This window comes from Lycium ferocissimum, chromosome 4 (genome assembly GCF_029784015.1).
Source record: "Lycium ferocissimum isolate CSIRO_LF1 chromosome 4, AGI_CSIRO_Lferr_CH_V1, whole genome shotgun sequence".
NCBI lineage: Eukaryota > Viridiplantae > Streptophyta > Magnoliopsida > Solanales > Solanaceae > Lycium > Lycium ferocissimum.
In genome coordinates, this window is record NC_081345.1 from 20,677,914 (window position 1) to 20,701,483 (window position 23,570).

General features: G+C 32.3%; 2 protein-coding genes across 2 annotated transcripts; both read right to left on the minus strand.

The window, feature by feature from the left end:
* Positions 1-10,388: 10,388 nt before the first annotated feature.
* On the minus strand, positions 10,389-12,286 carry LOC132051782 (syntaxin-related protein KNOLLE). The gene is made up of 2 exons (XM_059442989.1): positions 11,608-12,286; positions 10,389-10,904 (listed from the first exon to the last, which is right to left on the minus strand). The coding sequence occupies exons 1-2, from the start codon at positions 12,211-12,213 to the stop codon at positions 10,575-10,577; spliced, it is 936 nt and encodes a 311-aa protein (XP_059298972.1). The 5' UTR covers positions 12,214-12,286; the 3' UTR covers positions 10,389-10,574.
* A 3,237-nt stretch (positions 12,287-15,523) lies between these two features.
* LOC132051783 (DNA repair protein XRCC4-like) lies at positions 15,524-21,983 on the minus strand. Its single transcript, XM_059442990.1, has 5 exons — positions 21,827-21,983; positions 21,150-21,292; positions 17,225-17,353; positions 16,131-16,253; positions 15,524-15,962 (listed from the first exon to the last, which is right to left on the minus strand). Exons 1-5 carry the CDS (start codon positions 21,969-21,971, stop codon positions 15,705-15,707), a joined length of 798 nt encoding a protein of 265 aa, XP_059298973.1. The 5' UTR covers positions 21,972-21,983; the 3' UTR covers positions 15,524-15,704.
* Between the last annotated feature and the right edge of the window lie 1,587 nt (positions 21,984-23,570).

A 23,570-nucleotide genomic window follows, 5' to 3' on the forward strand; every position in this document is an offset into this window, starting at 1 on the left:
AGAAGAGAATTATTTTAAGCAATCGACTAAAACTTGTAATTAGAAAAATAAAATTTACATTTTCAAATTCGCAAATAAAAAATAAACAGAAATCACTTAGATAAAATATACTAATTAATTTTGATAATAATGTTTATGCATTTGTACATTTAAACCATGTTAAAGTCTGTTACCATACATACTCACTAAAGAAAATATTGCTTCCCAACATCACTCTAGTTCTTTCTTCTTTTAGAGATTTCAATTAATGTTGGTCCCTTTCCATACACAATAATAAAAAAATAAAAAATGAACTATCAATTTGAAATCAAATGAATGAGTATGCGGAAAAAAAGAAGATCGATGGATATTATTATGTATATATTACAAATTATTATAAATTCTAGTCTCGGTGTTTTAATTACTTATTAATATTACACCTACAATTTTTTCTTCAATTGTTATAATATTCATTGCGCTAACACTTAATCACCCATCCTTTGACCATAAATCTTTGAGAGAAAGTACATATTCCTTCTAAAAAATTGTATTCCTGTATTTCTTGCCAAAATTTTGAAATTTACTTTTTCAAACTCTTCTCAGACCCCTTCTTTGTAAGAAGGTGATTTTGATTCTAAATTTACGAAGAACGTTAAAGATGATAGAAGGCCAATGCTTGAATTTCAAGAACCAATCAGTAATTAGTGCATTAAAAATATTTTGTTGAACTGTATTTATCCAACGATTCCTTGAAAATACAATACAAAGGAGAAAAAGAAAAAGCAAAATTTCAAAAATAAAGAAGTTTGGTTAAAAATATATATTTGAAATGAATACATGAATACAAAGCAAGTTTTAAAAAATAATTAAAGGTGAGAAAGAACGTCAAACCTTATAGGCTCCTTGATAGAGTTTGACAATAATTTTTTGAGAGAATCAAAATGACAAATCAACTTAGATGTTGCAACATAATAAGTTTTTTAAAAGTAAGAAACGGTGATTTGTTGATTTTGTAATTAATTTGCTATCATAGTTGTTGATAGTTCATTGCCGCTGCCAATTCTTACTCCTCACCCCAAATTTCAAACACTACAAAAAGAAAAAAATGAACGCCTTCTATAATCCGAAATGTTATGAGATGCTTCTAAAATCCAAAAAGCAACTAAGAAAACTAATTGCTTCTTATAAAGTTTCTTTTTCTTTTTTAAATAATATGATAGGAAAAATAATTAGGCAATTTGACCTGAGTTGAAATAAAAGATTTACAAAGAAAAGATCTTACGATATAAATTCTCCAGAGATATTGATGAAAAGTTTAGAACATAATGCAATATAATGGTAGAGAAACAATGCAAGTTGAATCATAAAACATTACATGATATAAATGGCTTCAACCTACTTTTTTATTTTTTTTATTTTATATGATGTTGACTCTGAAGATTCGTGTTGTATTATAAGCTTAGAAGAATCCGAATATATAGTATTCTTCATAGAGATTTTTATTTTGAAATGATTCTTAGTCACAATATTAGTTTACCATATTTATCGCTTGATTATCAATCAATTATTCACGTCCATGTAATAAATGTGGAACTTAAAATATGATTAACTTTTCCATATTAATATTTGTCTTCAAAATGTTAATTAACTTAAAATACTCATTTTTTTTGAAATCTAACTTTTCCATATAAAGCTAGACTACCCAAATATATAGTATTTTACATTGGGATTTTTATTTTGAATGGTTCTTTGTTACAATATTAATTTACCATATATATCGCTTAATTGCCAATCAATTATTTACTTCAATGTAATAAATGTGGAACTTAAAATATAATTAACTTTTCCATATTAATATTAGTCTTCAAAATGTAAATCAACTTAAAATGTGGAACTTAAAATATTCACTTTTCTGAAATCTAACTTTTCCATTCACTTCTAACTTTTTTTGAAAACTAATTACCTTTCAAATAAAATTTAGATGTTATCTTTGAATTTAAATTTTATAATAAAGTAATATTAATTATTTGGGGGTATGGAATTGATAAATATATTATGAATACACCATTTATAGTAATACTAGATGGCGTATGGCCATGCTGCGCACGGGCCCAACACTTTGAATTATAGTGTATCTATGTGTATATAGTTGTGTTTGGATAGTGTATCTATGTGTATTTTATATTGCTAATAAACATACATATATATAAAATATATGTATGTTATATATATAAAATATGTTCAAAACACGATTAATATAACATTGTAGTTTGTGCTCCGTATCTAAAACTTTATTATATTAGTGTTTGCTACGAATACAAAGTCTGCAAAAATTTATTAATTCTTTTTAAAAGAGAAGACTTGTTTAAAAGGAAACTATTTTCCTCTCTTTGAGATAAAATAATAGTAGCAATATTTAAGCATCAGTTGATACTTTAATTTTAATTCGATTAATTTAAAGGTGTAAAATACTTATTATTTTTTATTAGATTTTGATTTGGATAATTCTAATTCTAATTATTAAATTAATTTTACATGTTTAAAACGAAACAAAGTAGAAATTTGATTTTCTATTTAAACGAAGAACTACTATTTTTTAATTTTTGGTAAATATTCTCAGTTTAGCTCATTTTACTTATCATGTTGTCTACACAATTGTAAAGATTTATGTATTAAGTAGTGATAGTATATATATTTTATATTGCTAATAAACATACCTAAATTTGTACTGTCGATGCATATATATAGATGAACATTAATACATATACACAAATGTTATTTGTCTATTAAGTGGAATTATGTGAGTATGATAAAACGATGCTGAAAAGTAAAAAGAGTGTAAAAGTGACATGACCAAAAACATAATTAATACCTACCACTTGAAATGACATCATCTGTTGTGATGCAATTTTTATGAGCAGGGGCAAAATAGAAAAAGTACGAATATATTTAATACTAAGCTACTGTAAGATTCTACTTTTAACTAATGAAATTATTCAATGGCAAGTGCTTTGACCAAATTGCCCTTGGTTGCCCTTGGTCGACGATCCACTTCTTCAACTCATGCTTTTATATAGTTTAGGTTTAAAAAAAGGAATTTGTCTATTACAAATTAAAAACTAAAAAAATGGAAGAAATTGCACGAATTGTCCTTCAAATGGGCAAGCAAAAATGCTGCAAATGCAGCGCGTGGTATAGAAATCCAACTGAATGAATTCATCATTATTGACTTAATGGAGGATACTTTGACAATTACATGGATATTGCTTAATTTTTTAACATGGAGTCCATGTTTTTTTTTTTAAGGATATTGCTTATTTTTTAATATGGGGTCCACGTTTTTTTTTTATTGCTTGATTTTTTAAAATATGGGGTCCATGTTTTTTTTTTTCAACATGAGTTGGAGGTAAAAAATAGTACCACATTTTTTTTTAGACTGTCTAAAAAAAATGATATATTTTTATGTTTAGAAATCATTTAATTTGAAATTTTTCCTTTTATCTTTAATGAAATTATTAAATTCACACAAATATCTATGACTTATTTTAGACCACAAATTAGGACAGAGAGAGTACCTTTTAGTAATATAATTATGAAATTTTTATTACATAAAATATTATAATTCAATTAATTGAGAATATCAATAAATTATTTTACTTAGTCCGCTTCTCTCATATATGAATTTCCTGGTTTGGTTCTCTATTGGAAGATTTGAAATTCACCTTTTCTTACCGAGGTTCATGCCATCATCTCTTTCTCCTCAATAATACTGAAAAGCGTTTTCATGTGTTAGCATCTACTGTAGTCTTAAATTTTTAAGTATAGACCAACTTCATCATTTTAAGAAAATATGTATATACGTTTCTTGACCGTTTATATTTCGTCTTCTTGATGTTATTCCTCATTATTTGTGTGAGACGTATGTGTCTAAACTTATACCCAAAGGTATAAGTTTTGAATCTTTTGATTTTATGACTTCTTTAGCGGTTTTTGTGTTCAATTTAAATCGTTATTTCTTTTTTTCTGAACTTCTCTTCTTTATATTTTCTCTAAGCGTACCTTTACCATTTTCTGAACTTATTATCATTATTTAAATATTCTATTTTTTTCTGTTGCAATTGTCTCATACTTCTTCACGTGGACCCCACCTTAATTTTTTTCCTAGCAATTGTCTCCTACTTCTTCACGCGGATCCCACCTTTATTTTTATTTTTTTGCAATTATCTCCTAATTCTCCACGCGGATCTCACCTTAATTTTTTTTAATCTCTACTATTATAGAAGAGTGGGCCCCACCTTAAATTTGTTTTTTTTATTCCTACTATTATAGAAGATTGGATCCCACCCTTTTTTTTTCTACTAATAAAGAAGATTGGGGCCACCTTATTTTTTTAATTTTTTTAATGATGGACGACGAAGAAGTGAGCAACTCACTCTTCTATATAGTTAAAATAATATTCACTCTTTGGTAATAATATCCCCTAAATGTTTTACCATATCTTTTCAAATTCAGTTTAAACTTACATATTTATATTTCTATGTTTAAATTTTGAATTATATATTGGCCATAATATTATTTTCTAAATATATCTCATAATTGATGATTGATTATTCACTTTCCAACTTAAAGGAGTATTCTTGACTATAAATTAGATCCAAGAATATCAATTAATTATAAATCTTCAATCAAGTACACTATATTAGGTGAGTTCATTATTATTTTCATTAATTATTATTATTATTATTATTATTATTATTAGTAGTAGTAGAAGAAGATTATTAAATTAGGTAATTATTATTATTAAATTAGGTAATCATCATCATCATCATCATCATTAGTAGTAGTAGTAGTAGTAGATTATTAAATTAGGTAATATTTTGAACTACAATTAATAACTTCTTTTATAATTAATGCAAATAGAATTTGTTGCCAAGTGGCTTGTTCATATTACGCCACTTGGCTTAATATTAAGCTAGACTACTCTCCTTTTATATATACTAGTATTCGTACCAGCGCGATGCGCGGTCAATAATAAAAGAATTGATCATAGCAAATCTTATATATAAAAAGTATCAACTATCAACTATGTAAAATTATCCTTGAGTCTTCAAACTTAACTATTCACCCGTATGCAGGTCTTTAATCGATATTTCTATTGATTTTTTTCTTATCCTATTATATATAGATAGATATATAGATATAGATTTGCAAATGAATATCTAGTATAAACCCTACTTGAAAAAATGGTTTTCCCCAAAAAAAAAAAAAAAAAAAAAGCCAGATGCATAGGGCTGTTAGCTCGTTTTGAATTTATTTTTTCCGGTCCTTTTTATTTATATTTTCTTGCTTTTCATTTTGATGCAATTATCTTTTTTGTGACTAAAAGAAATTGTTGGAATTATTTGAATATATTACTATTAAGAAAAGTGCATGAATATTCATATTAATTAGTAACTATTATTCGTACTTCAGCATGAAAACTATTCTTGTAACGAATTAATTTTTCAATGCAGGTTATGGCTGAGGAAATTGCAGAATCCAGTGGTCCGCCACAGCTTTAGGGAAGCAAATCAAGTAGCTTATTTTTTGGCGCACCAAGCAAAGTTGGGATCTCAAGTCTCTGTTCAACCTATGTTAATGTTTACTCCTCCTGTGTTTGTAATGCAAGAACTAACTAATGATGTGTTTAAATATGTATGTCACTAGGATAGTGTCTACTACTACTTGTCGTCTTTTGGCTAAGTTAGGTAATCGTAGTATTATCGACTCGGATGTAATGGAAAATCCAGCAGTTACGCCGTAGTTATAAATAAAGTCTTTATCATTAAAAAAAAAAAAAAAAAAAACATATAACACTAGTATTTCAACTATTTTAATGATATAAGATACATATATAAAACACACACGTGTACTGTATATATGTACAATAAAAAAAAGTTACTAGATTTTATGCTGAAGTGCGAATAATATTTACTATATGTTCAAGAGCCTTTCTTAATATTAATATTTTCAAATAATTTCTTTTAGTCATAAAAAATAATTCATCAAGTGAAAAATAAAAGAATAAAAATAAAGAGGAAGAAATAAAAAAGAATCTTTTCAAAACAATAAGGTCTATTAAATAACAATATTCATCTAATTTTGTTTTATTTGAAAAGTTGCATTGATTGTCTCTCATGTCCTCTCCATATATTTTGGGGGAGAATAATTGTAAAAGAAAGACAAAGTAAAAAAAGGATATGCATTAATGGTAGTGAGAAAAAAAACTCCTAAAAATATGTGGTATAAAGATACTGCAGATTCTAAAAAGTTGTAAACTATATATGTAAATAAATTGAAGTAAATTGTATTTGTGTAATTTTTAAAAGTAGTTGTAATTCTTTTAAGAGAAAAGACATCATTTCGAATAAAAAGAATAAATTCGTATTTATTTACCCCCCTTAACAACTTTCAAGCTTAATTAAATACCCCGCTTAGCGGGTGGCGTGGCAAAGAAAAATCCAATCTCTTAAAAAAATAGCGTGGAAAAAAAAAAAAATAACACTGCCCTAACAATATGTCATCTTCTAATTGGATGATATATTAAGATTTTTTTAATATTTTATTTTCCATTTTAAATTAACTTTTTTCCTTTTCTTTCTTATTCTTTCCCTTTCTCCTTCTTCCAACCCCACCCCCACCCCCTGTCTCCTTTTCCCGCCTCTGTCTCCTTCTTTCTTCTTCTTTTTCCCAGATGCCTTTTCCCCAAATTGCAATATTTCTTCTTATTCTTTCCATTTTCCTTGGTTGTTTTTCTCCTCTTTCATGTTTGTCTTCTCCCAGATGTCTTTTCCCCAGATTGCAATATTTCTTCTTATTCTTTTTCCATTTTCCTTGGTCATTTTTTCTCCCTCTTTCATGTTTGTCTTCTTCCCAGATGTCTTTTCTCCATTAAACACATAGCCTCTTTCAGGTATTAAATGAGCAAAAGAGAAAAAATGCAAATGAGATTAAAGGTTGAGAAAAAAAAAAAATCAATTGGCGTGAAAGACCGGATTATTTTACTTGTTTTTCTGTAATTAAGAATGTTATTGATAGTTTTGGAGTTCCATGGTTGTTGTTTTTTTTGGATTTTTGGAGTTCCATGGTTGTTGATTTTTTTGGATTTTTGGAGTTCCATGGTTGTTGATTTTTCCGGATTTTTGGAATTCCATTGTTGTTGATGGAAGAAGAAAGGTAGCCATTGTTGGAACGAATTTGGGGTGGGGGTGGAGGGGCGGAAGAAGGTGGGTTTGGTTGTTTGGTTGGGGGGGGGGGTTGGCGTGGTGGTGGCGGCGGCGGTGGTGGTGTGGTGGCTGCGGTGGGGTCCATTTTTAATAAAATAATAAAATAGGGAAAGAATGAAGAAGAAAGAGAAAAACTAAATAAATAAAAATAATTAAAAAAAACATTTAATGACGTGGACCAATTGAGGAGTGGTGAACAAAACTTAGATCTTTGTCGTAAGGGGGTATTTAATTAACTTGAAAGTTGTTAAGTAAATAAATACAAGTTAAGTTTAGTTGCTAAACTAAGTTTTCGTAGTTCGGGGTCAAATGATGTCTTTTCTCTTCTTTTAAAATACTTTTCAAAAACTTGCATTTGTGTGATTTTCCCTAGAAAATGTCCATGTATTGTAAAGCTTTTTCCGTTAAAAAATAATGACATATATGGACCAATCTTGTAACGACATAAGTACTCCCTCCGTCTCAAATTATCTGTCGTTTTTTGTTTTACACGTCCCTTAAGAAATATTAATTAGGATGGTATTTGACTTCTTTATCCTTATTTATGTCTAAGTTATAATCCTTTTTCATTAAATGTTTATTTTATTTATGTGTCATCTCCATTAATGATAAAATTCTACTAAGGTAAAATGATTAAAGAAACAATCAATTGTGCCTTGAACTTCTAAAACAATAAATAATTCGACTGTTTTTAGTAACTACGACAGATAATTTGAAACGGAAGGATTACTATATTTGACCTGCACTTTTAATAAAGAGCAATTTCAAACCATTTCACAATGTTTAAATTTGTATCTTTCCCTTTTATTTAATTTAATAATGGGAATTTTTAGACGTGTTTGTTGATGAGAACTTTTCAGTCGTGTTCGTTATTGAAGGTTAGCCTTACCGATAATATTAAGGTTCAACGTTTCAAACTAAAGCTCTTGAATTCAAATTTCATTTAAATTAAGGGATTACGTTATGATTCTCCTTTTTTACCTTGTAAATTCGATTATATAAAAAAATCTTTCCTAACTTAGAAGAAACTTCATTTTCTTTGATGCATATTTTCAAATTATCAAATCTTTTTTGTATTTGTAGTTTTCACTCACCAGAAAATCTGTATGATGATTCGCCTCCCTAAATATGTATGACAGTAATCTTGTTGGCTTCCACAATAATTCCCCCTATGCAATAACTCTTCTTAGCAATTCATTCTAAAATGTTTGTTACTTATAGACTATTCCACCACAAGTTTTTTAGAACATATATTAAAAAATGCTTATTTTTTGAAATGGTTTTAAACCACAAGAAGTAATTAAGTACAAAACTGTGATAATTTTAGAAGGATCACCTGTAATTGAGTTGGTGACAACAAATCTGCGAGAACTCTCCGAAACAGCTACTATGACCAAAAAAATTTCTCATTCAATCTGGCTCATCTTGGTTTGAATTATCCAATAACTTGGAAAATTCTAGTTGTCAATGGGCCTTTCTAGCCTAATTTTTTAACATTTTTTTTTGCGCGGATTGTCCTTCATTTGGGGTGGTCTTTAATTTTTGTCCTTCAAATCGGTGGTCTTTAAGTTTTTCCTTTCGCCTAATACTCTGAAATTATGGGTTTGAACCCTAGCTCAGTAAAAAGGAAAAAAGAAAAAAATTGCAAGGCAAACTTCTATCTTAAGGCAAAATTTTGCAAATTCTGCTCAGAATTTGGACCTTAAGGGCAAAAGTTAAAGACCATCAATTTGAAGGATAAAAATTAAAGACCACCCCCGAGCGAAGGGCAATCCTGCAAATGGCCCATTTTTTAATTATTGAGGATAACTTAAACTGATAACATCGATGATTAAAAAAACCTAAAAGTTCTTGGATCATTTGTTCTCCCAAATAAAAAACATTTTTATCCTCTTTTGTCTAGGAGAGTTCTAATGGTAAGGGACGAAAGAGGAGCGGATTTGGTGAATTTGTAAGGCTTAAAAAAAAAATAAAAAAAATCACATGACAACTCGGTTTTGTTAGGAATCAAAGTGCCACAATATAGGAGTTTGAATAACACACATAGTTTTCACTTAAAGAGTTCCTGCACTCTTCCTTTTTCCCCAGCCGGATCTTCATTTTTTTGATTTTTCTGAAAAGTCACAAAGATAAAAAAGAAAAGGAGGGGAGGGAAGAACATTTTATAGTAATGACATGTATCCTTTATTTTCTCTTCTTCAGCAACTTTGACAACCTTTAATAGAATCGAAATATTGAGTCAAAAAGACCAATTCTGGAGATGAGTCCAGCAAAATATAAGCAAATAATGAAGAAAAATAAGGATAGTTTCTGACTCATCTATTTTTAAGTTTCAACGTTGCAGTATATTTTCATATTGTATTAATTAAGCGATGAATATTTATTTAACTGAAATCTAAGTCTGACTATTACCTGCATATATATATACCCGCTATGGTTAAAATTTTGCATGCCAAGCTAGAAGTGCACACAGCAGCTCGGTTTCCAGGTTATCTCTCTCTAAGCTAGAACTAGTCATGTCCCCAAAGAGGTGAATTTTATCATGCTAATTCAATAAGTATTAGCACATATGATGACAATGGGAAATTAACAAGTTGTCCTTTTGAAAGTTTGTATATTGTGCTAGCAATGCAGACAAAGCAACTATATTCGGGGCACAAGAGTTTTAGAAAACGTTCTTGGTGGAAAAAGATGTGAATGGACGGACCAGTTTGCAAATCAAAGGGCACATGGTAAAGACTATATATATAGACCAATCAACATCAGAACTGCATAATCAAATGGCATGGCAAAGAACCTCACCAGTTTTACCACTCTGTCACATTGTGCTACCAAAAACCATAAGTTTTGGAGTAGTTTTTATGTCAATCTGGCTTAACAGAACAATTAAGCGCTCTCCCTCAATATCATAGCATAGGCACACATCCCCCCCACAGAAAAATCCCCAAACACTACTCTGGCCTTTTTGCGATATGCATTTATTTACATTTTAAGGCAATAGAAATTGTCCAGCATTAGACCCTTCTCACGACGTCCTAGACTAAGAACAATCAGCTTCCTGGTTTGCATTTTATTTGGACACACTGTCTCAAGTTTGTCCCTCCTGTAACAAATATAGTTGCTATCCTAATTCAGCATTGTAAATTCAGAAAAGAGAAGATGTGTTTTCAAAACAACAAATCTATTAAGGTTCATGCCACTTTAAGTCCTATCACAAGGACTAGTGACATACAGGATAACAACCTTCTACGAAACCATACAGATTCTCAAGAGAGTGATCAAAGTAACTGCTAAAAAGAATATAAAGAATGACCGAAGCTGGTGGGGCCTTCAAGAATGACCGAAGCTGGTGGCAATGGGAATGACGACTACCAGGATGAGAATCAGGAGAAGTATGATAGCAATGATCATGCATTTCCTGCTGCTCTTCTGGTATTTTTTTGCAGTCTTGAGGTTCTTGGCTCCATCATTAACATAATGGGCAGCATTTACAACATGGTGCTCAATGTCATCCATTTTCTCACCTTGTGCCTCAACCATGACTGCCATATCCAAGAATATCTGGTGCAGCTCAAGCAAGCTTCTTTCTATCTCCTTCGCTGCATCGTGACGGTCCTGTATCTCTACCACTGTTTCCAACACCTTCCCCCTCCCATGCTCCTGCACCCCCACCAACAAAATTTGTTAGTCAATATATAATGTAGTAACAACTATGCTCCAATTCCAATTTAATTCGGCAGGCTATAAGAATCCTGACTATCAAATTGGACTACTAACAAATTCAGAGTTCAGCAATAATTTATGAATCTTCACTATCGATTTGGAACACGTCAAAACTCAATAATATCCTGTCTATCGATTTAGACTAGTAACATCCAGAATTCAACAAAACTGTAAACTGTCCTAAATTTGGTAACCCCATAAATCTTGAAATAAAATACTTCAAATTAAGCCCCATAAGAATCCTGGCTTTCAATTTGGACTAGGAACAGTTCAAAGTTCAATAATTTGAGGGGTAAACTACATGAATCCTCACTAACGATTTTGAACACTCCAAAACTCAATAATTCTGGGTTGCTATATAAATCCTCACCATTGATTTGAAGTAGTAGAACACCTCAAAAATTCAATAATTTGGCGCTCAACCATAAATTCTTAATAATTAATTGGATTTTGGACACACTCAAAATTCAATAATTTGGTTTCTATGACATAAGTCAACAGATCTGTACAACGACCTAAATTTGGTAATCCCTTCAATCTTGAAATAAAATACTTCAAATGTATCCCACCATGCAAACATTTATACAGAAACAAAAAATGGGGCAAAAAAGACACAATGTTTGGGTTTGTTTAGGCATACCTGAATAGCTTTAGACATAAATTCTTCACCACCTTGACCATTACCACTAGAAATAATCTTGTCAATAACTTCTTCATCAGGTTGTTCACCAGTAACAGTAAAATACCGTCTCCCAACAGTCTCTTTATACTCAGTCATCATCCTTTGCCTTAATCCCTGAAAATCCATCATTAATTCCTTAAGCTTTTTCCTAAGCCCATTAGTAACAGCTGACCTAGTCCTATCAACTGGCGTCCCTTCTTTACAACCAGAAAGACGCCGGTTTGTAGCATTAGACCTGTCCATTTCTTCTAACTGAGACCTAATAGCCCTTGCCTTCTTCAACACAGCTAGAATATCTGAGTTTATGCGATTTCGCATTGATTTTAGAGCTTCAGGTTTGTGTAAGGACTTGCTTTCTTCGTTTGTGTCTTGTAAACGACGAAGAATGTCTTTGATTGAGTTCATTTCTAGTTTCACCTTTTCAGCTTCTTCTAGGAAAGCAGTGAGGTTTTGATCCATTTTGGTTATCCCCATTTCTAAATCGGGTCCAGCTTCGACATCTTTCATGGCTGCTTTCTTTAGATCAACATAGCTTGTGAAAGATTTAGTCATCAGATCATTCATCTTGAATGTTTTTGAAAGATTTGCAACAACAACAAAAAGCAAGAAAAGGATATAGGAATGAAGGGAATTTGGAAAGAAGAGAGAGAATTTGCAGTGATTGAAAATGGGAATGGACAATCTATAGGATATAAAGAGGAAGATTGAAGGAGGGGAAATTAAGGAGCTAGAAAGATAGCCGTTGGAGGATCTTGTGTGTAACGGCTATATTTTGTTTTGAATATAATAAGGTTTCTTGGATCTTATGTTTCATATCAGCAAAATGTTGTCGTCCCATGTTATTTTTCACAGTTTTTAGATGTACCCAGCAACGTATCTTTCCTGAAAATTGGATTCTTAGCCAATTAATAGTGTAATTATTTATGGGTTTGACTTAATTTAACAATTTCACCTCAGGGGACCTTATGCTGATATAAAAAGTAAATTATACACGTCCCTTCCTTTTTTTCACAAAACAGTAAAAGTGGGAAGTGAAAATGGGATTTCAAATTGAACGTGTCAAAATGGTAAATTCAAAAAGGATTTTTACAGTGGAAACACCACATAACATTATTTCTAGTGCTCTTGGAGCAGTCGGTCTAGCTCCCGAACCTACATGTCTATGACTTCAACAACAATAATAATATACCTGGTGTAATTTCACAAGTGAGGTCTGGAAGGGTATGATGTATGCAGATCTCACCCCTATCTTTGTGGGGTGGAGAAACATGTCTATGACTTCAACAACAATAATAACATACCCGGTGTAATTCCACAAGTAAGGTCTGGAAGGGTACGTTGTATGCAGACCTCACCCCTATCTTTGTGGCGTACAGAAACATGTCTATGGCTTCTACAACAACAATAACACCCGGTGTAATTCCACAAGTGAGGTCTGGAAGGGTATGATATATGCAGACCTCACCCCTATCCTTGTGGCGTACAGAAACATGTCTATGACTTCAACAACAACAATAACATACCCGGTGTAATTCTACAAGTGAGGTTTGGAAGGGTATGATGTATGCAGACCTCACTCCTATCTTTGTGGGGGTAGAGAAACATGTCTATGACTTTAATTTTTTTCCTAGGAAATTTGCCTAGTGGAAGATCTTGAATTTGAGAATTTCTACACGAAAAGTTTTCTCTTAAAAGAAGGTATCCACGCTTGTATGGCGATAGTGAATACTTTTCCCGTGACAACAAACCCCTCTGACGGAAATGTTCTCTTTCTCACTATAGAGCATAGACTGAGCTCACTGTGAACCCTTTCGATTATTAGTAGTGGATCGTGAACTAGCCCTCTTTCTTTACAAAAAGGAAAAAAAGATACATGCCCCTTTACTTGATATTATATTAGTAAAATCAAGCGTAAAATGGATGAAATATAATGAAATAGAGTCAAATTAATATTGCGATTTCCCTCTTGCCAAACGTCATTTTAAATCACTTCGAATGAGGCATGTAGGAGCCACTACTAAGAAGTTTCAGGAGTCATTAGGACCGCATATTATTTAAAGGGACCCAAATAAAATCCTCCAAATTTAGAAGTATTTTTAGGTATTCTGTCTTTTAACTTTTGAAATCATCCAATCAATTTTGAGGAAACCCTTTTGAACCTTAACTGACTCTTACTAGTGAGCTAACCTAAAGTTCTGAATTATGAAGTTCATCTGATCAAGAAGAAGGTGTTAGATAGTTTCGAAGCCTCGTTGAATATGGTTTACCTATTTACTCTTAATTAATTTTTAAATTATTTGGTTAAGGCATGCGAAATGAAGAAAAGAATTATATACAGAATTACATCAAATGAAAAGAAACTATACCAGACTTAATTATTACAAACCCAAAAGGGAAAAGGGTCAAAAATGTCCTTCGATTTGGGAAAAGGGTTAAAAATATTCTCCGTTACGAATTTGGTTAAAAAATATCTCTCCCTTCATTAAAGTTTTGAAATAAACCCCCGTCTTAACAGAAATTCCCAAATTTTCCAAAATACCCGATTTTATTTTTTAAACCTGTCTAGAATATACTTGGATCGCTAAATTCATACTAGAAAATAAGCCATAATTACAACTTCGTGTATCAAATCAATAAATAATTCGAGATATTTATATTGTGGTTCCCGTTTTTTGATTCATGTCAAGCCAATTAGAATGAAAAATCAAATAGTTGGCTCTATGATCGTATGAGTTTTTTTATTTAATTGAGTCGGGTTTAAATGGAGCGGATTTAAAAAATGAAATCGGGTTGTTTTGGGAAATTTGGGGATTTCCGTTAAGATATGGATATATTGAAAACTTTAATGACGAAAGGGGTATTTTTGACCCAAATCCGTAAGAAATGATATTTTTAACCTTTTTTTCAAAGTAGAGGGGTAATTTTGACCCTTTCCCAGCCCAAAAAGGCAAGCCGTAAAAGAACATATATTGTGCACTAACTTGACAAGCCAGGCAAAATCTAGTAAAATCTTTTAACAACCGTTGGGCCCTAACATGAAATGACCCTCTAAATACTCGTTATTCTAACTTCAAAGAACGATTGCACAAAGAAATATTGGAAAAACACAACAAAAGTGTCAGCAATGAGAAGAGTGATAATCTGTAAAATAGACACTTGACAATTCGAAGAAAAATAAGAGGGGAAGAATGCCTATATAAAGTTGGAGGAATAGTTTATGTTTTTAGCCCAAGTTAGAGGTGAAAAATAACTCACCCTAAAATTGTTAAACAACATTATTAGTTTCAAATATTAGCATTTCATTGTACAACTACATCTCAATTTTCGAATCCTACGGCATCAGTAAGCTTGTAGGTAAGGGTCAAACATTCTTAAGACCGTTGTTTAAAAGATTTCCAGCATTTGCAAAGTATTTAAAATATAGCCACAACTGTTTAGAGAAGAATTCGCTTTTTCTGAGTCCTAACTTCAGGACAACATTGTAGAGTTCCAACTTCAGGACATTACTATCGAACAGTCCTAACTCCAGTCTTGTGTTCTAAAGTTCAATAGTCGCAGTTGCAAATTTCAAGTCATCGGAAAAGAAGAAGCGACTCTCTGATGTTTTCTTAAGTTGTGGCTTCTTCTTAAATAAATTACAAACGCCCGATATGTCTTAAACAGCAGCCTTAAAAGTGGTTCACCTCCAATAAATGCATAAAGGTGTCACATCTTAGATAAACCGAACTGAGAATGACATTAACATTTCCAAACTTGCAGGATCACTTTGCTCATGACGTACATCATTCAGTATCTATCTCGTAGGTTCTAATTGCTCAGATATTCTCCAAATTGCAGATAAATTTGCCTAATAATGCTCTCGACTTGAACTATATGCAGAATTTAGTACCAATACCTTGGAAAACAGGGAGGCAAATGTTTGACATATTCACAAGTTTAATAGTGCATATACATCCTCATTCTCCATGAAAAGGAAAGTAAAATCTAAAGCAGTTAGAAAGAGAGGCCAAAAACAAGGATATGATTAAAATGTTGTAATGGTGTTTCTAAGATATTTACTTTCTCTTTCGACCGCGACCCCGACCCCTTCTGGCTGGAACATCTTTTGAAGTGCCAACATCATCCTTTTCCGATGAAGTGCCAACATCTTCCTTCTCTACTTCTTCCCCACTTTTTTCCTCATCAAAGCTCTCAGTTCTGTCTGTAGATTCTGTGTCCTCGTCTACTGGTTCTTCAACAGCGGTTCCTTGTTTCGAGAGCTTATCGCGAAGTTCTCTGAGTTTTTTCTTCTTTGAATTCAGGACTCCAAGAAACTGGAAGTAAAAGGAACAGAGTCATGACCAATCATGGAGGAACTTTTTGGGGTGTCCAGAAAGAACTTGGATTACATAAAAGGTTAAAAGAAAGAGCAAAATCATAATAAATCGAAAGAAACACGTGAAATAATAAACATAGCTTAGTGCTTCATCTGAAAACAGCACCTTTGCGTATATTGCAGATTCAAATTCTTCTTTCTCTTTGCTGAGTTTCTCGCTTTGTGTCAAACATTTTTCTGCCTCCACTGTCAGCCTCTCAAATGACTGAGTTTTACTGACAACTTCATCCTATTTATATCGAATAAACTCGTGAGAATTCAAAACGAATAAACTCGTGAGAATTTGAATCAAATAAGTTCGTGCGACTTTTCACACTGCAGAACCATGTACATAGCTCTTCCCATGAAAAAAACAGATAAACAGAAAACTGTGAAAGCATACCTAACTGCAGAACCATATAGATTGCTGTTTAGTTGGAAAGAAAGAAGAAGTGACAAGATTTTCTAAAGCAAGAGATATCAGAAAATCAAGATGAGAGAAGACATTCAATTTACCATGTTAAATATGCAACGTAAAAAAGGCAGGAAGCAATTGTAGTAACTCGAGTATTCACTCTGTAGATACTACTTTCTCCTTGCACTGGGAAGAAAAATAAGGAGAAATCAATCAGCGAGAGGAGGGCTAACACCACTCACTACGGGAAAGTCTTCAAAGTATTCTCTTTATATACAAATGAGGATGAACTTAGGGCTCTCCTGAAAGAAGTCTTGTATGGGACAGATTCACAATTTTTTAAAATGTCTAGACATACTGAGATGGAAAATCATTGCAACATAGTGTCCACTTAGAATGGCAATAACAAAATTCGAAGTATATTCATGTCACATTGTTGGTGATCTATCATCCAGAAGCTGCAGATCAAGATAATTCCACTTTCATGCTCAAAGATAAAAATGGGCACAAGCTCAACTGAGAGACAGATCTTAGGAAACCAAGAAAGCAATCATTGAATCAACGGTGCAACCAACTATCGCCTGACCACCTAAATCCATATAGAGTATGAAAGGGAACTATAGGCACAGATACTGAAGTATTACATCCTCCACCAACATTGCTAACCACTTAAGTTCATCTGATTATCAGCTAGTAGATTTTAAGACAACAGATTGATAAAAATTTAAGCAAATTGAAAAGGTGCATGGAATAAATTGTGACTTTAAATAACAGACAGCACAGCAATCAAGAATCAAGATTCTTACACTCAATCTAATATTTGAATCCATGAGGAAGTCCAGGATATCAACTGTAGTTTTTTTGCTATTAGGAGATGGTTGGCATTTCCACCGCCATTCCAGCTTTGTGCCTTCTTTCTCAAATGTCCATGAGAGCTACAAAGATCAAAGGAAAATAATGGGATACATGGAAAGCACATCATAGCTTTTCAAACTTCCAATAATACAAAAAAGATATCTATTACATCGACTTTACCTTAGACAAACTTTTTGCTCTTTAGGACACTCATTAAGCAATTAAAAGCAAAGATGGCTAAATTTGACTATAAAGCTGTGGAGAAAAACAACAGACTTTAAGAAGCAAGAAGAGCAATCTAAACAATTAGTGCATATGCTTAAAATCACATTCTCAGCCAAGGCTCCGAGCTAAGTGCACCCTCTTGTGCTACTGCATTTAGAGAGGACAACGGTGTGGTGTAGGGCGGTCGTGGGGTGGGTTCAACCTAACCCGCAAAGACTCAACGCACCCCACATAAACCCACCCTACAACCGCCCCGTTTAAAGAATCAAAAGGATTAGTCTGCAACCTTCAATGCATGAAATCTTTACCCTATAGGGCAATTATTAAGAGTTATATACAATAATAGCATATTTTTTGAAATACTACAGATATAGCAGTTTTTATATCATATATAGCAGTTTTAAAAAACCTACATATAAAAGTACTACCATTCAAAACAGTACTGCACCACTAAATAAGCAATCAGTTGGGATCCTTATCATTAATTATTCGGTTTACATTAAAATCTTTAGTCCCTTCTCTCTCTTCCATAGAGAAACATACAGTAATCTTCCAAAGAATTTCCTCTCTTTATCGATTATTCTATCATATCTTAATTTTTTTCATAATTCATCTTCTTATTCTCTGTTCTATATTCTAGAATACCATTATAATCTATATACTATTAAATACCATCACTATATACAATACAATGTATATATTTGTTCCATGTATATATTTTTGATTATCCTCTCAAGGTAGGGGTAAGGTATGCGTAAATCTATCCTCCCCAGACCCCACTTGTGCGACTATACTGGTATGTTGTTGTTGTAATGCACAATCTATGGGAAACTTTTATAACTAGACAAGTTTTTAAGAAATATTACAATTTATTAGCAACATTATCAAGATGACAAACAATAGCAATAAATTATTTGCATTTATAGCGGAAAGCAATTGAAAACCGACAGCAATTAAACATCAAACCCATTAAAATAGGGATAACGATTAATCATCCATAAATCCTCTTGTTCTTTCTAATATCTTTTGCTTATTAATGGGGTATTCCTAAAACAACAACAACAACAACAACAACAAACATACCCAATATAATCCCACAAGTGGGGTTTGGGGAGGGTAGGGTGTACGCAAACCCTACCCCTGCCTCGTGGAGGTAGAGAAGTTATTTCCGAAAGGCCCTAGGCTCAAGTAACACATATCAAAGCAAATTGAAAAGGAGAATACAAAAGTAACAAAGACGTAACAAATAATAAGGAAAGCATTATATAGCACTCAGAGAAAAGGAACAGTAACAACAAAATAATACGATAATCGAAGCACAATAAACAACAAGTAGTAAGAGATACTAAAGGACCAGAAACTACGACAATAGTGCTAATACGCGAGACGACACTCAACTACCTACTAACCTTTTACCCTAATCTGCGACCTCCAGATCCTCTTATGTAAGGTCATATCCTCGGTAAGCTGAAGATGCGTCATGTGCTATCTAATCACCTCTCCCTAATGCTTCTTCAGCCTACCTTTACCTCTCCTTAAGCTCACCATAGCCAACTTCTCACACCTCCCAACTGGGGCATCTGCATATCTCCTCTTCATATGCCTAAACCATCTCAGTCTCGCTTCCCTCATCTTGTCCACCATGAGGCCACTCCCACCTTCTCTCGATTATCATTCCTAATCTTATCTCTCCTAGTATGCCTACACATCCACTTCAACATCCTCATTTCCGCAACCCTCATCTTCTGAACATGAGAATTCTTAACTGGCTAACATTATGCCTCATACAACATAGTTGGTCTAACCACAACTCCTAAGAACTTACCTTTAAGTTTCTGTGGTACACTCTTATCATACAAGACCCCGGAGGCAAGCCTCCATTTCGCCCACCCCCACCAATACGATGTGTGACACCATCGTTAATCTCCCCATTTTCTTGGATTAAAGACCCAAGATATTTGAAACATCCTCTCTTGGGGATGGCCTATATATCAAGCCTCACTTCCACGCCAACCTCATGTGTTACATCACTGAACTTGCACTCTAAATATTCATGGGCACAAATAAATGGAAACATACCAAGAGGATAACTTATATAAAAAAATAAATTCCCTCTTTTTACCAATGTCCTATTTATTATCTTTTTTATAGAAGTTATCCTCGGGTATATTTCCATTTATTTTTGTCCATTTTTATGAATACCCCAAAAATAAGCAAAAGCTACTGGAAAGAACGGGAGGATTTGTGGATGAGTAATTGTTATCCCTATTTTAGTGGGATTGATGTTTAATTGTCGTTGGTTTTCAGATTGCTTTCTGCTACAAATGCAAATAGTTTATTCCTATTGTTTGTTATCTTAATAATGTTGCTAATAGATTGTAATATTTCTAAAGAAATTGTATAGTTATAAAAGCTTCCCAATGCATAATCAAATTAGTCAGATGCAGAATGAAGGTTATCCAATCTATAACTAGGTTTTCCAAATCCAACAGGGTTGTAAGTCTACACTTTAATGTAGAGTTTAAGTTTTTAGGTATTGTAAAAAATATTTACATAATCAGGTCACTTATTGAGTATTTAAGTAAATTTCTATGACAAACATTAATTAGTAACTAACCTGCAATGATAATCACCTACACTGATAAAAATTCTACACTATCACTGTATTTAAGTTAAAACCTCTTAATATAAACACTCTCTTATTTCAATAGCAATTGGATAGTTAAATATTATCAACTTATCAGTCACTCAATGACTGCAGAATAATCGCAAATGGGTTAAAATCAATTGTATGAACCTTATATCTTCATTTCACTCTATTTGGACAAAAGAAAACTCAAATGAGGAGCACTATTTATCGAAGTAACAAAAAAGATTCATAGAAAGAAATGCTATATTAAAATGTCATAGGGAATACATCTCTATAAAGAAAGGGAAAGGGAATACATCTCTATAAAGAAAGGGAAAACTTAAAAAAGTCATTTAATAGTGCAGTTTGGACAATTTAGTTAAAAAAAAAAGTCATCCAACTCTTTTGCCTTGTTACGAACACAAATGAACTGGGTTTGACTTTCAACTCTGATGGATTAGATCTATCCAGAATAGGAAAAGTCCAACTTATCTATGTAGATTTAGAGTCAATCGCAATAGATTTTCTATATAAAATGTGCACCCCACAACCTCCCCGCCCTTCTAAGAATTGTAAAAACGATTATTTCGTGGAGGCTCAAACCCACACTGCCCTATTGTCATCCCTATTTGCGTTTGAGTAGTATGAAGGTCTTATGATTGGTATTTAATTCGCACAAACTGAACAATCCAAGGAATTAACTTATCTTATAAGGCTACTGCAAAGTCTCAAATCAAATTGAGCAACTCATGAATCAAAAACACAGTCTGAATCAACTATTCCTTTTATATGCTCAAAAATTAACATAGAAATGACAAAAATATTTAAAACACTCAAACTATAAGAGTTAGTCATGCCTCTTAAAATTGTACTGCAACATGAGGTTTCATCATCAAGTCATATGATTAACCAAAAATCTCATCTTTAGGGTGCCTTCCTGTTCTTTCAACAAATTACTCAACGCATAGATTACCACTATAGGAAACAATCAAATAAATTGAATGGTTTAAAGAAAAGCTAACCCTTTTATGGCCAGTACCAGCATCATCAAAGCCATAAACAGAACCAGGCTGTTGAAATCCTAAATACTTCTCACCCAAATCAATATACTCCGAAACGGGTTGATCCCACTGAGATGCTCTCTCTTCAACCTCTTCCTCAGATGCTGCACAAAGCCCAAAAAAATTACATAGCAAAAAGTGAATAACCCCAATAAAAAGTCTGGAAATTTTCAAGAATATACAGCTATTGAAAATTATTACGCCACATTGCCCAATATACAACATTATACATTATGTATCAACCTTGTATAAAGTGTATAATAGTAAATAAAAGGTATTTATACACAAATATGAGCTAAATGACAGAGGCGAATCTAGGATTCTTAGAATATGGTTGCACTACTAAAGAAAGGAGGAAAAAAATGCATTAAGTGAGAATTGATCATTGTTCCTCTTAGTAAATAACTAAGCTTTTAACCAAATACGCCATTAAGCCTTTTATAGCATGGGTTTCGTCGGATAATATTAAATCAATTTTAGAAAATATATACATAAAATATGTACTTTTGAGGTAAGCCCAAAATTTGCACACAAATTCCCCCTGGCTAAATGGGGAACAAACTCAAAATATGGGGCTATGTGGCGTAAATATTTTAAAAAAATGGACATAGAGCGTAATTTGGGTCGGGAAAAAATACCATGGCAAGTCCAAGCTTGAAGGCCATCAGTGATGAAGAGGTCAAAGTGAGAAGAAAACCATGTGCCTTTCACAAATATTAGTTCCTTGTTGTTGTTGCCAATTTCCAGTTTGAGGCATGTGTGTTTTGGACTTGTTGACCCCATTGACTCTACAATTCGTGCTATGGAACCTTTGACAACAAACTGAAACTTCTTATTCCTTTATTTTGACATTTTGTTTGGGAAAAAGAAATTGAAGCTCCTTCGTTTATTTTCCTTCTTTTTTTTTTTTTTCATTTTTTTTTCATAAAAATGATTGCCATATGTATTCACTTCTTTAGATAGTTTTAAAAAATAATTGTTTTTCTTCTTTTGTTTTAGTTTTTGTACAACGGTATTTTTTGAATTTATAATAAATGAAATATAATGTTTTGAAAATGTGGGTTTTGAATTTCAAATTGAAAAAATGAGTTTAATCAAATGGGTCTTGAAAATGATGGTAAAACACCATTATTGCAAAACAGGTTTGTTTGATTTGTTGGTGTTTTGACAAATTGATGATTGGAGTTTGTTATTTATTATATATGAAACTTATGTTTCAATTTGAGTTTATTTGGGATATATTTGAGTGTTGAATCGTGTGTTGAACGGTTGAAATTCGAAAAATAAATTTTATTTATGGGCAAAGAAAATTAAGCCACACGTGATTGAAATTTAGCTAAATTTTACACTCACTTCCGTATATATAACCAAAGTGCAGGCATACTTCTGATGTGTTCGAGATACTATTCTTTTGCTAGTTGGATATTATTGAGCTTGCTTCTTTGAAATGTTAAGAAGTGATTTTTAATCTGTTAGAAAAATATGTTTCAGAAACAGAAATAAATAGTCCAACTTTGATAGAGTGATCTTTGTCCTTAAGAAATCTAGACCTCCCAATCAATTCTTGTAAGTATGTGGCAGAATTCCTCTAGGATTTACAAAGTTGATGAAATTCAAGTTCGAACAATTAACTTCAACATCCCACAAGGACAGAATTGTGTTTTGTAGAAAAATAGAAGAGAGACGATAATAATCTTGTTGTATTCGTTTTGGAGAAGATTCGATATTTATAATACCTTTAGAAATATGTTGGAATCAACAGACTTAACTCTTACCAACAGGCACCTTCTAAATTAATAGTCACTTAATTGAATTTTGAAACTTCTTAAAATATATTTTTGAATAATTAATTAAAAGGAAAATATTTTCAATTAAAATAAATAAAAATATGAAAAGTGATTGGAAATATTTTCTAACCAGAAGATTTTGGCCTAGCGCGTGATGCAAGAGTCGCTATGAACTTTTATCCTAGCGTGATGCAAGTCGCGCCACGTCGCACCAGGCTTATTTTCGACATTAAGTATTGATTCGTACATATTTGACTATTTGACCTTTCGTTTGTTAAGTGTCCATCTTTGACTAGTTGACCATAGTCCATAGACCTGGTCATTACAAAAATATTAATTGTTAACGATATAAACTCTTCAAGTACTTGAACATATTATTCAATATGACAAAGATTAGTTTTGTGGTTCTTCATGAATTATCGATCATATTGATATGTTGCATAAATATAATTTGAAGGGACGTATGTGTTATAAGTTAATTAAGGCCACAAGGGTAGTTTTGGAATATTATAAGATTAAAGCCAGAAATTTGTTTCTTCGTTCTCCGCTTCTTTGTGTTCATTAAAGTTGAGAGAATTTTTTGGGCTCTTCAGAT